The sequence below is a fragment of the Ctenocephalides felis genome, unplaced genomic scaffold (assembly GCF_003426905.1).
Source record: "Ctenocephalides felis isolate EL2017-DRISC unplaced genomic scaffold, ASM342690v1 CF-g0.4_SCAFFOLD_03573, whole genome shotgun sequence".
In the NCBI taxonomy this organism is placed as follows: Eukaryota; Metazoa; Arthropoda; class Insecta; order Siphonaptera; family Pulicidae; genus Ctenocephalides; species Ctenocephalides felis.
In genome coordinates, this window is record NW_020539727.1 from 20,058,207 (window position 1) to 20,073,172 (window position 14,966).

The 14,966-nt window shown below is 32.0% G+C and overlaps 1 protein-coding gene across 1 annotated transcript; it reads left to right on the forward strand.

The window, feature by feature from the left end:
- The first annotated feature begins 6,284 nt into the window (after positions 1-6,284).
- Positions 6,285-14,704, forward strand: LOC113389726 (E3 ubiquitin-protein ligase sina-like). Its single transcript, XM_026626740.1, has 5 exons — positions 6,285-6,315; positions 8,355-8,675; positions 8,735-8,854; positions 10,968-11,054; positions 13,782-14,704. Exons 1-5 carry the CDS (start codon positions 6,300-6,302, stop codon positions 14,702-14,704), a joined length of 1,467 nt encoding a protein of 488 aa, XP_026482525.1. The 5' UTR covers positions 6,285-6,299.
- Positions 14,705-14,966: the final 262 nt, after the last annotated feature.

The following is a 14,966-nucleotide window of genomic DNA, read 5'->3' on the forward strand; positions in this document are numbered from 1 at the left end:
AAGAAGTCATTGTTTTACATTTAGGATTTACGATTATATTAAAACATAAAATATGATACTATATAAATATTAACATTAAATTAAATATAACACAAAGAATGCATAAATGAACATAAAATTGACTATTTCATATGGTAGTTAGTTTGTTTATTGATCTATTATAAGTATTGAAAACTTTCTTGGGTCAAGTTAGATGATATTGTTATTGTAGAGGAATTTAAAAGAGCCCCTGATTTAGGAATAGGTTTCTTAATTCGTACTTGAATTCGAGAAGAGATTCTAGAAAGCTCAAAGGATAAATGTTTAAGTATTAAAGAATAAATGAGAAATTTTAATGAGTTTGTAGAGTATCTTTACAGCCGAAAATGTCGTTTTTTTACTTTTAAGACCTTAAAATACTAAATAATTAATAATACTACATTAAATATAAGTAAAAAAAAAAACTCATAAAGTTAACTTGTACAGATATGAGTTAGTTTTTTTGTGATGTATTATGAGTATTGATATCTTTCTTGAGTTTAAGTTAGAAAACATTACTCTAGTAGAGGAATTTAAAAGAGCCCCTGGTTTAGGAAAAGGATTATAGAAACATATTTGAATTCGAGAAGAGATTCTAGAGTTACTAAAGGATTTTTGGTTAAGAATTTGAAGTCATTGGTAATCTTTTTTTAGACAATGTAATATGTATAAAATTGGCAAAGGCACTAAGGATTTAACCCTCCGTCGGTCGGATATTTTTTCACCTTCGAACGGTCGGAAAGGTCTGGCTGGACCACCATTCATTTTACATGCATTTATATGGGATAAATGAGTTTTTGGTGTCTTATATATTAACGATTATTAGTAGAAATATTTATAGTTTTGATTTTTTCTTTTTCTTACCGTCTTTTGCATGTGTTGACCTTGCTTATAATAAAAATATTACATGTCATATTAAAAGGATCAAGAAATATAAACAAATCGTTGCTTTTTTGTTAATTTTTCTGTTTTATATCAATGAAAAACAATATTTATTCTTTTTCGGCGCCTTTGAAATGAATATGAAATTCAAATGAAAACGAAATGAGGTGCGTCGCCTTTGAAATGAGCTGTAAAACTCAGTGAAAATATAATTTTACTACAGGTTTGCCAAAAAAAAAAATCGAACGCAGTACGGGTGGAAAAATTGTTGATAATGTGTGCATTGCTCATCCGATTTTCAGTGTTTGCGATTACCAATAAGTTTGATAGGTTTTCAAGGAACTTTCGTCATGAAAATAGTAACATTCATGTTACAACACATAGCAAAGAATATATACGCAGTTTGAATACAAAATGCCATGAAAAAAGACAAAATACTGGTTTACATATATCAAAAAGCGTATATTTCATACAAAATGTATGGGTGGTCTAGACAGACCTTTCCGACCGTTCGAAGTATAAAAAAGTTAATATCCTTATAATTATCCTTCTATACATTTTTTCGTCCTGATTTTTTCACTGATCGACAGCTAATGAAATTTTAGGAAAAGTCAAGAAATTTCAAGTCGATAGGATTACTAGAAGTATTTTTTTTTAACTTCCCGTAGGGTAAGTTATAGTAATCGTCCAAAAATCGAAATCAAAAATTTTTACATTTCTCGACGTTTTGAAGGTTTCTGAACATTTTGGCATACTTCAGAAAAAATGGATGTGTGTGTGTGTGTGTGTGTGTGTGTGTGTGTTGTTTTGTATGTCCGCTTTTTTTCGTCCACGTTTTCGGGCGCACGGATCAACCGATTTGAATGGTTTAAAAAGCATTCGATTCCTATTGATAGGGAGATGTGCTGGTTAGTTTTTGGCAAAGGTAGGCCCAGCGGTTCCGGAAATACAGAGCTAAATGTTAAAAAAATGGCAGTTTTTGAGAGAAATAAGTGTCCGATTTAAATTACTTAAAGAACTTTCTGCTTGTTTCAACAAAATAATTGATTTTGGAAAAAAAAATTTTTGGTTTCTAATTTTTTTTTCAAAATTTTTTTTTTTGTAATTTTGGATTAAAAATTCAAAAAATCACCCAAGCTAAGCACAGTCTAAGCGCCACTCTGGTACAAATGTTTACCTAAGTGCGTTTAGACTGTTTATGTACTGGGGCACTTTTTCAATTTTGTGAAAATTATTGAAAAATGTGAAAATGCCGCCAAGCTAAGCACAGTATAAGTGAAAATGTCGCACAGAATTATTTGCAAATGCCTTTAGACTGTGACTATGCGGGAGCACTTTTTCAATTTTGTGGATTTTTTTTTTTTTTGAAATTTGATTCAAAATGAAATGACGATTGTTAATGTTCTGGAGATGATAAATTGATTTATTTATAATTAACTTTCCGTAGGGTAAGTTATAGTAATCGCACAAAAATCGAAAATGAAAATTTTTATATATCTTTTCGTTTCAAAGGTTTCTGAATATATTGGCATACCTTAGAGAAAATTGATGTATGTGTGTGTATGTGTGTGTGATACAAATTTTCGTCGACGATTTCGGGAACCGGGATGAAGCAATTTGAATAATTCAAAAAAACATTCGATTCGTATTGATAAGGAGACGTGCTGATTAGTTTTTGTCAAAGGCAGGTCCGTTCCGAAGATATGGGGCAAAAATGGCCAAAAACGGTAACTCAGTTTTTAAGAGAACGGAGCGTCCGATTTGTATAATTCAAAAACATTTTACTTGCATTATTTGAAGATTTGATCAAATTTTCATGAAAATAGGTCTAGCGGTTTTCGGAGATCTAGTAAAAAAAGTAAAAAAAAAATAACATTTGGCGGTCGACAATAATCATTAGACATTAGACATATGCACATCAAATTATCAGATATTTTATAGAGATTTTAACAATTTGTTAAAACATACATTTTGTTAACATTCCTATGGGTTCCGTACCAATGCTTATGCGTTAGACAGCGACGCGGCGCTTACGCGCTTCGATATTTAGTCTCTATGCATTAAAGCAGTACGATTGCTTTGAAAAAAAGTTCAGAATTTCCAAAATATTTCAAAATAAATTTTTCAACAAAATGTTAGTTTTTGTCAAAAATTTATATAGTTCCTCAAAAATCTATTTTTTTTCAGAGTAAATTTTTTTAAAAAATGTTAATCTTTTTCAAAAAAATAATAATTTTTGGTACGGGAAGTTCCAGCAATTTGCCTTAAGGCACGATGCCATGCGCCCCACTAGTTTTTAATTGAAGTCGAAAAAAGTCTGGCCAGACCACGCCGACCGACGGAGGGTTAATTTGAGATTTTTTTTTAATGAATTCATTATTCACCTACATATAATTTTGGTTTTCTTATATTCTCATTGGAATCTAACAATAGAGTCCACATAAAGAAAAAGTTATGATCTATTATAATATAATATGGATTTACTAATTCAATTGTAGTAAGACTAATATGCTATAAGTATATTGTTAAGAAAAACTTATATGTATTCAATCATGGGTTTTTTGATGTGTAAATTCTTTAAAGGTACACGATCAAATTATCAGATTTTTTTTTATTAACTTCCCGTAGGGTAAGTTATTGTAATCGTCCAAAAATCTGAATTGAAAATTTTTGCATTTCTCGACGTTTTGAAGGTTTCTGAACATTTTTAAGGGGCATACCTCAGAAAAAATGGATGTGTGTGTGAGTGTGTGCGGATACAAACTTTCGTCGACGATTTCGGGAACACGGATCAACCGATTTTAATCATTAACTAGCTGTAAGTGGAATTCTGTCTTAAGGCAATTAGGGCATCGTGCCTTAAGGCAAATTGCTGGAACTTCCCGTACCAAAATTTATTATTTCTTTTAAAAACGATTAACATTTTTGAAAAAAATTTACTTCGAAAAAATAAGATTTTTGAAAAACTATAAATTGGACAAAAAATAACTTTTTTTTAAAAAAAAAAATTTTTTTTTAAAATTTTTTTAAAAAAAAAATTTTTTTTTTAATTTTTTTTTTTTTGAAAAAAAAAAATGTTTTCTTTATTTTGACATATTTTGGAAGATCTGAACTGTTTTTCAAAGCAATCGTACTGCTTTAACTGCATAGAGACAAAATATAAAGCGCGTAAGCGCGGGTCGCTGTCTAACGGGTAAACATTGATACGGAACCCATAGGAAAATAAACAAAATTTATACTTATTGTTAAAATCTCTATAAAATATCTGAAAATTTGATGTGCATAAAATGGCATTTTTTTTTACTTTTTTTGTTAGATATCCGAAACCGCTAGACCTGCCTTTATGAAAATTTGATCAGTTCTTTATCTTGTCAATACAAGTAAAATGTTTTTTGAATTATTAAAATCGGACGCTCCGTTCTCTTAAAAACTGAGTTACGGTTTTCGGCACTTTTTGCCCCGTATCTCCGGAACGGCTAGATCTGCCTTTGCCAAAAACTAATCAGCACGTCTCCTTATCAATACGAATCGAATGTTTTTTGAATTATTCAAATCGGTTGACCCGTGTTCCCGAAATCGTCGACGAAAATTTGTATCCGCACATACATACACACACACACACACATGCCAAAATGTTCAGAAACCTCTGAAACGTAAAGATATATAAAAATTTTCATTTTCGATTTTTTTGCGATTACTATAACTTACCCTACGGGAAGTTAAAAAAACATTCGATTCGTATTGATAAGGAGACGTGCTGATTAGTTTTTGGCGATTCGAAGATACGGGGCAAAAAGTGACACAAACGGTAACTCAGTTTTTAAGAGAACAGAGCGTCCGATTCTAATAATTCAAAAAACATTTTACTTTTATTGACAAGATGAAGAACTGATTAAATTTTTGGGAAGGCAGGCCCAGCGGTTATGGACTCTCAATAAAAATAAGCTAAACTGTGGCGTATGGCATCGTGCCTTAAGGCAAATTGCTGGAACTTCCTGTACCGTAATGAAATATTCGAGAAATTTCAAAAGTTTTCAAATATTCTATTACGAATACTGTAACTTTCATTATTGTTACTATCTTGTTATATCTGAGCAAATCAAATGTAAATTATAAATAAATCAATTTATCTCTAGAACATTAACAATTGTCATTTCATTTCGAATTCAATTTCAAAAAAATAGTTTAGTTGCCTAATTTACACAAAATTGAAAAAGTGCCCTGTATAGTCACAGTCTAAACGCATTTGCAAATAATTCTGTGCGACATTTTCACTTATACTGTGCTTAGCTTGGCGGCATTTTCACATTTTTCAATAGTTTTCTCACAAAATTGGAAAAGCGCTCCCTCGAAATGGCTGGTCCTGCCTTTGCCAAAAACTAATTAGCACATCTCCCTATCAATAGGAATCGAATGTTTTTGAACCGTTCAAATCGGTTGATCCGTGCGCCCGAAAACGTGGACGAAAAATTGTATTCATGCATACATACACTCACACATCTATCTTTTTTCAAAATGTTCAGAAACCTTCAAAACGTGAAGAAATGTAAAACACTTCAATTTCGATTTTCGGACGATTACAATAACTTATCCTACGGGAAGTTAATATTTTTGTCTTAACAGAATTATAGATATCAAGTTTTTCTAGGAAAACAAAATACTAGTTCTTGAACAAGTTTGGTTCGAAAATTGACACAAAAGTTATATTTGGATTTTGATGTCCAATTAAATAATATTAACTAAAAATTCATCAAATCGTATCAACGTTATCTATTATCATACTTAAAGCAGACAGGCAAAAATTGGAAAAATCCTAATTTCATACCTTTATTAATATTAAAAAAACCTCTAATTTCATTTATACGTATAGATAAAAGAATTAATTAAAATTTGTTTATACCACCCAGAATTTCTTATATCAACTTCTACCAACAAACATGAGCTGATAATCATCCTTTGCAAAAATTTGTTTGTCTTACCATTATCTCGTGTATCGGTTTCCGACAACAAAAAAACACAAACACGAGACGATAATTATCGTTTTTAATTTTAAATCTAGAATTACAATTGATAACTCCTTTCTTTATCTGCTTGTATTATTTCATTAAGACATCAGCCCATTGTGCAGTTGGCGATGTTTTGGAATTTGTTGAAATAACATCCCATGCACAAAACTTGTAAAAATACGGTTGACAACAGGATGTTTAGTATAAAGACAATATGGAGATATTTGCTTGTTGATTGTTTTTGAATTTGGCGAAAATTTTCCATTATTTCCAACATGGTGGTATCGGTAGAATTAGTGGTAGAGGTGGTAGTGGTTTCGATGGTTATAGGCAGTTTGTGAAGACATCTTCGAGGCATTAGTATATCAGTTACTCTAGTGGAAGGTTGTCCAAATGGAGTATGTATACGGTTAGTGAGTTGAATAATTTTTTTTCTACTTTTATATTTTTTGGTTGTGAATTAAATTAATACTTTGTTAAGAATAGTGTTACATTTCTTTTTCATCGTTTTACGTTTTATTTTTAATTTTGCTTTATTAATTTTTACTAATTTTAATGTGTGTCGTTACACTTTAGAAGTCGTTTGGGTTTGTATCTTCCTATTTTATTTTATTAATTTTTTTCTAATTTATGGCGTAAATAAATTCTTATTGTCTGAAATTGTTTTTTAGATTTTCTGAAAATGTTTTAAACTGTCGAAAACATTTTCAGATAGTCTACAATATGTTCAGAGAATTTGAAATATCTTCGGAAGTTTTAAAACAGTTTCGGACATTTTGAATTAGTTTCGGACATTTTGAATATGTTTTTCGGACATTTTGAAACAGTTTCGGATATTTTGTTTCGTTTTCAAAAGAGTTTGAAACGCTTTCTGACATTTTGTAACGATTTCGGACATTTTGACTCGAAAAAACAGTTTGAATTATTTTCGGACATTTTGAAACACCTTTTCGGACATTTTGAATTAGTTTCGGACATTTTGAAACACGTTTCGACATTTTGAAACGCTTTCAAAAGAGTTGGAAACAATTGTAGACTGTTTGAAACACTTTCGGAATTTTTGAAACAATTTTCGGACTGGTCGAAACTCTTTTGAACATTTTGAAACATCTTCGGACATTTTGATTCGTTTTTAAATGACTTTGAAACATTTTCGGACATTTTGAATTAATTTCGGGCATTTTGAATTAATTTCGGACATTTTCGAACATTCTGCAACACTTTCGGATATTTTGTAACTGTTTCGGACATTTTGAAATGCCTTTTCGGATATTTTGTAACAGTTTTGTGTATTTTGTAACAGTTTAGTGTATTTTGTAACAGTTTCGGATATTTTGAAACTGTTTCGGACATTTTGAATAAGTTTTGGACATTTTGAAACGCCTTTTCGGACATTGACTCGTTTTTAAAATACTTCGAAACATTTTCGGACATTTTGTAACGATTTCGGACATTTTGACTCGAAAAAAAAAAAGTTACATTTTGAAACGCCTTTTCGGACATATTGAAACGCTTTTGAATTAGTTTCGGAATTTTGAATTAGTTTCGGACATTTTGAATTAGTTTCGGACATTTTGAATTAGTTTCGGACATTTTGAATTAGTTTCGGACATTTTGAATTAGTTTCGGACATTTTGAATTAGTTTCGGACATTTTATAACGCTTTCGGACATTATGACTCAAGAGTTTGAATTATTTTCGGACATTTTGTAACTGTTTCGGACATTTTGAAATAGTTTCGGACATTTTGTAACCGTTTCGGACATTTTGACTCAAGAGTTTGAATTATTTTTGGACATTTGGAAACTGTTTTCGGACATTTGGAAACTGTTTCCAAAATTTTGAAACTGTTTGGGACATTTTGAAACAGTTTCGGACATTTTGAAACGTTTTCAAAAGAGTTGGGAACATTTTCAGACTGTTTGAAACGCTTTACTGTCTAAGACGTTTTCGAACATCTTGAAACGTTTTCGGACTTCTTGAAACGTTTTCGGACTTCTTGAAACGTTTTCGGACTTCTTGAAACGTTTTCGGACATTTTGAATCGTTTACAGTCTGTCTGAATAACTTTTTGACTGTCTGAATAACTTTTTGACTGTCTGAATAACTTTTTGACTGTCTGAATAAATTTTTGACTGTCTGAATAACTTTTGACTGTCTAAATAAATTTTGTACTGTCAGAATAAATTTTGGACTGTCTGAATAACTTTTTGAATGTTTTGTACTATTTTTTATTTAGATTGTGACTATACGGGGGCACTTTTTCAATGATAATGCAAAAATAATGAGAGTTACAGTATTTGTAATATTATATTTGAAAACGTTTAAATTTTCTCGTATATTTCATTACGCTACGGGAAGTTCCAGCAATTTGCCTTAAGGCACGATGTCATACACCACTAGTTTGTCTTAAAATGTTCTGTTTCAAACTCTGTTTCCTCTCAACAGAGCTAGCTTCGAGAAGAGAGGGGCGATTGTACATGCTCCGTAGACGAGCCCGCGAATTAGCACGCTCAGTAAATGATATGACGGATTCGCCTGAAGACCACGATGATTCCATCGGGTTTTTGCTCCATCACGATTACGTAGATGTACCAACAGCCATCATGAGCCAAAGTGCTTTGGAGGAAATCAACGCGAATTTTCGAACCGCCGGCGACGATATCTTCATCGACACCGTGCTAAGCATCGGCGATTTTCCGGACAGAATATCGACTGATATTGTGGCCTATACATCACTTACTCGTGAAGGTTCGTCATCGGCACCAGGTAAATCGATAAAAGATAAACTATTGAGTTTTAAATATTTTATTTTTATCAATTTTCAGAGAGGTCGTCGAGACCTGAGAGTAGAGCAGCTTCACCAGGACGTGTTAGAAGATTGAGACGGAGGAGAAATTTGTATAACCACATGGTCGGGAATAGAGTTCGATTGCCGCCGACTCCAGGTAAATAAATTTTAATCCTTACTTGATTTTGTCGTGTATTTTGTCATCAGTCTGATCATGATGTTTTTGAAGTAAAACTTCTTTAGGCGCGATATGGGTATAAAAACTTCATTAGGCGCGACACGGGTGTAAAGCCGTACAAATGCAACGAAAACGCGAACGTGAAGTTGAACACTACGACGTTGTAAGCGCAGCAATCGCAATTATTCGATCTAGTCTGCGAGCAAAACAAAAAATACATCAAATGTCAAATCATATGTCAAAAACAAACAAAATGTGTCGACTTTCACTTGAGTTTTGTATTTAGCTCGTAGTCTCTAAACATTTTTTGAAGTAAAACTTCTTTAGGCGCGACATGGGTTAGCAGTATAATTCGTGAGTTAATAAAAATGTCAGGATCGGAAGAATATTTTATCCCGTCCCCCATAAATAATTGTAGTGCAAATGATCGCAAATAAATGATGAAACTAAGGAAAAATCTGCGCTGCGTAAGAAATGATAGCTTCGGCTATGTAGGTTTTGTGTGTGATCGACTTTGGCTTCAAAGTGACTTAGAAATATCAAATGATGCTCAAAAACAAATTCTTAATAATGTTTTTTGAATATTGATTCAAATAATCAGGTTGGATGTCAAACTTGTCGCAAGATATTAAATTCGGGTAAAGTTCGGGTAAAATTTGGGTAAAATTTCCACTTTGTGCAAATTTAACGAGTTTGTATTTCCACCTATACCAAATTATCTACCTAAACTAGATACTGTATCTGAAAGGTTAATTTCGTCTAGGTTGTGTTTCATGCAAATTAGACGATTGCGACATGCAAATGGACAATTTGGAATGTTTGGCCAAATTATAAATGTGTTTGTTGACATTAATAATATGGTTAATTTTTTACCTCGTAATATTGATGATGATCATTGCATTAACGTTCACATAAAAAAGCAAATGATTCCTTAGATCAAGCTATGTGCAGGGCTTGATAAATAAAACAAATATAAAAGTATGGCTTCAATTTGTTAGGCAAGACGGATATTACAGCTGTTCAAGGAATGAGATTATATCGTCAGCGAAAACGTAAAAAAATACAAACAGTAAATGAATATATGTTAATTTTAATTACATGAAGTTCTTCAAGCACAATTGTTACAGGATGAGTTCATTTGCAAAAACAATATTTGTTTAGGCGTTGTTTAACATAATCCACTGTGTGAATGAATATTATAGAATTTATTAATCAGCAATTACTTTAAAACGATCATGTCATATTTCAAGTACGACTTTGATTACATTATTGTTTGTAAATATTATACATATTTTTAATGTAATCATAAATATATAATTTATAATTTATCGTTATATAAATGTGTATAATGATTGACGACACTAATAAATGTGTGCATCACGTGTGTTACCATATTACTAATAAACAATTATTCAAAATTGTTATATGATGTATTTATTTTTACTCAACTTAAATTTGCTGCAATACATGGTCTGTTCAAAAAGTACCCGGAATTACTAATAATTAAATTTCGCGGGTCTGGAGTGTCTGATTGTCAAAATTTTTTTTTATTGTGTTGGTATACATGCCCCTAAAGTATGATGAAATTTTCAGCTATATTCACTGTTTACTTTCTCTGTGGTAGTCGCTAAGGTTCGACGTGTTTTTCTGAGCTCGGCGATTTTTACAATGGAAGAATTGAAAAAGTCAAAGAATTTGTATTAAATTTTGCGTAAAAAATGAAATAAAGTGTTGCAAAGTGCAAAAATTCACCAGATATGGCTCCGTGTGACTTTTTCCTATTCCCAAAGTTGAAGAGACCCATGAAAGGACGGCGGTTTTCCTCGATTGAAGAAAATCGCTGAGAGTGCTCAAGGACATATCAAAAAGTGAATATCAAGGGTGCTTCGAAAATTGGAAAAAACGCTGGCATAAGTGTATTATATCTGGGGAGGACTACTTTGAAGGGGACCACATTAATGTAGACGAATAAATAAATATTTTTTTGAAAAAACGAAAATTATGAAAACTTTTTGAACAGACCTCGTATAATTGCAAATAAGTTTTACTTCAATCGCATGTGATCCTTACGCGCACTCTTTTTTTTTTGCAGAGCCTCCAACGAGTGTGTCGCCGAACATCAGTGCTGAAAATGATTCTCAGGAGGAGGAAATCATTATTCGCAGCGATGGGACTCTTGGTAATAATTTATCTTTATTTATGTAGTATAAGTTCAACCAACCATAGATCTAAGGAAGCGTCCATTAGTCACGTGATCGATTTTTTTATGGATTTTTGGACTCCCCCCCTTGGTGATTCGTGGTGATATTTATATTGAAAATGAACAATATGCTTCACGATTTCGGTGACGTGCACACGTATAAAGTCACGCATACCAAGTATAGAGATATCGTCGAGAGCAAATGACGAATCATTGGCACTTGACCTTGCCGTAACTCACTTGCGTTGCATTTGTGCGGATTTACACCCTAGCTGCGCCTAAAGAAGATTTACTTTAAAAAAGTTATTTTAGATTTTTATGCTATTACTATAACTTGCCCTACGTGAAGTTATAACTTGGTGTGGCTAGTGTTAGAAGTATCGAAGCAAAAGATCGATATTGAGTACTTTAAAAAGTATCTAATCAAAATATCGATGCCAAAAAAATATCGTGGCGAAAGTATCGATAGTACTCAATATCGAATTTTGAGTACTTTTCATAAAAATCAAACATAAGTGCAAGAAAGATCTAAAACTCATTAAATATCATATCACAATATTAGAATGAATTATATTGCTTGTATCTGATGTGTTAAATCAGAATCATTTTCAACATTGTAAAATTGTAACAGTAATTTTTCAATACTAATTTCAAATTCTATAATTTTTCAAAAAAAAGACTAGTTATAATAGTTGAGTATTTTTGATTAAAACAATATAATAGTCTGATACTATATTCAAAAAGCAATACGTTTTAAGTATTTTTAAGTACAATAATATTTTTATTATTTTTAAGTAAAGTAATATTTTATAATTGTTGAATATTTTTATATAAATAATTTTAGCGAGCATGCAATATGAAGCTCTTTGGAAAGCAATAAACATTCAGTTTAATGACGGTCAAGACACTTGTAGAGAAACATCCCTTCGGAGCGATGGTATTTAAAGTATAAATGATTCCGAGAAACTCAAACCCATATGTTTGCATGTTGATATTCAAAAATTTCAATAGATGAGTATTTTGCGTAAAAAAAGAATCAAAATATTATTTCAAATAATAATTCTCATCCATTTTAATATATTAGTATTTTGTGTAAAAAAGAAACGAAATATAATTATTTCAAATAATAGCACTCAACCATTTCAATATATTAATATTTTGCGTAAAAAAGAATCGAAATATATTATTTCGAATAATAATACTCATCCATTTCAATATATTAATATTTTGCGTACAAAAGAATCGAAATATAATAAACGCAAAATACTAATATATTGAAATTGATGAATATTATTATTTGAAATAATTATATTGCGATTCTTTTTTGCGTAAAATATTAATATATTGGAATTAATGAGTATTATTATTTGAAATAATCATACTTCGATTGTTGAATATGTTTTTATAAAACATTTAAGGTACTTTAAAAAGCCATTTCATTTTACATAAGAGTAATAAATAAACATATTTATTAACTTCCCGTAGGGTAAGTTATTGTAATGGGCCGAAAATCGGAATTGAAATTTTTCACATTTCTCGACGTTTTGAAGGTTTCTGAACATTTTGGCATACTTCAGAAAAAATGGATGTGTGTGTGTGTGTATGTATGTATGGATACAAATTTTCGCCCACGTTTTAGGGCGCACGGATCAACCGATTTTTGAAAGGTTCAAAAAACATTCTATTCCTATTGATAGGGAGAAGAGCTGATTAGTTTTTGGCAAAGGCAGGTCCAGCAGTTACGGAGATAAGGAGCAAAGAGTGCAGAAAATAAAAATCGAGTTTTTGAGAGAACGGAGCATCCGATTTGAATGATCTAAAAAACATTCAATTAGTAATAATTGGGAGAAGGGGTTATTAGTTTTTAGCAAAGGCAGGTCTAACCATTTCGAAGATACAGAGCTTAATGTGCAAAAAATGACAGTTTTTCAGTGAACTAAGCGTCCGATTTGAATGATCTAAAAAACTTTCTGCTTGTATTGACAAAACAATTGCTTTTCAGGATAAAAAAAAATATTACATCTTTTTTTTTATTTTCCATAAAATATTTTTGTAATTTTGGATTAAAAATTCAAAAAATTACCCAGGCTAAGCACAGTCTAAGCGCCACTCTGGTACAAATGTTTACCCAGGTGCGTTTAGACTGTTTAAGTAGAGAGCACTTTTCCAATTTTGTGAGAAAACTATTGAAAAATGTGAAAATGCCGCCAAGCTAAGCGCAGTATAAGTGAAAATGTCGCACAGCAATATTTGCAAATGCGTTTAGACTGTGACTGTACGGAAGTACTTTTTCAATTTTGTGTAAATTAGGCAACTATTTTTTTTTTAAATTGAATTCGAAATGAAATGACGATTGTTAATGTTCTGGAGATAAATTGATTTATGATTTACATTTGATTTGCTCAGATATAACAAAAGATAGCAAAAATAATGAAAGCTACAGTATTTGTAATATTTGAAAACGTTTAAAATTTTTCGAATATTTCATTACGGTACGGGAAGTTCGAGCAATTTGCCCTAAGGCACGATGCCGTACACCACTAGTTTAAAATTTGACCTCATTCGATTCAGAATGGTTTGAAACGTTGAGAAAGCGTAAAATTAGCGAATCGGATTTTCGCCGAAAACATTCGTTAAAAATTTCGTTTTCAATTTTTTGGTGTTTGCTATAACTTGGTGGCCTGTTCAAACTATCTTTTCCTTTAGGTTTGTCGGATGAACCAGAGGTTGTCGATCGGCCTCCAGAAGTAGAAGAAGCAGCCGACATCGAAGTCGTGCAGCAGCCGCCAGCTTCCGGCAGCAGCAGCCCCGGGCCAATCAGATCTGGCCATTACCGCCAGCACGAGCAAAACAGCAGCAGATTGAGCTCATCCAGGTTAAACCACAGTTTATTAAACATCCTACTTTGCCCAGTTTGCTGGGAGTACATAACCCCGCCGATAAACCAATGCAAAATGGGTCATTTGATTTGCGCTTCTTGCAAAGGGCGTCTCATGACCTGCCCAACTTGCCGCAGCAGTTTCGCTGCCAAACGCAATTTGGCCATGGAAAAAGTTGCCAATAAGTTGATGTTTCCTTGTACGAACGACCAGTCTGGGTGTAGGGAAAATTTTAGATATAAATACAAGGCCGATCACGAGGCCAATTGTGTGCACAGATTATACAAATGTGTCTTGCAGGCTGGAAGTTGCTCCTGGACTGGAAAGTACGCGGATATTTTCCCGCACTCTTCTGCATTGCATAGCGATTTAATACTAAAAAGTCACAAATTTCATGTCATGTATAAATATGCTGACGAGCGTAGATCTAACGATTGGATAATCTGTGCTCACAAAGAGATTTTCCATTTGAATTTCGCTGTTAACAGAAACCGTGATAGGATTTATGGCACGGTGCACTTTTTGGGCCCAAAGAGACGTGCAAGCGAATTTATTTACACCATTAGAGCCAGTAGCGAAATTGCTAATGTTAACAGAGTTTTCGAATACTCTAGAACCACTCATGATGATCACACTATAGTTCATTCTTTTCATGCCCTCGATGACTGTTTTGTAATTCCGATAAATACTATTCGTTTGTTTGGACATGCTCCTGAAGTTCGATTCGATATCGAAATTAAGAAAAAATGATTTGGTGAAATATATTTTCTGATAATAAAAAGTTCTAATAATATTGCATTTGTTTTGCACGATTTATGAATATATAGTTTTTTCTTATTTATCATTAAAATGCTCTAGAGCAGCCCCTTATGCTCATAAATCGATATTTAATATTCATTTTGCATGGTTTAATAGAATTTTTATAGTTTGTTGTTCTAAACGATAAGCCTAAAGTTACTGAAACTTTGTAATTTTCAGGCAAGTTATTACATTCTTAGACAATCTGGAACAT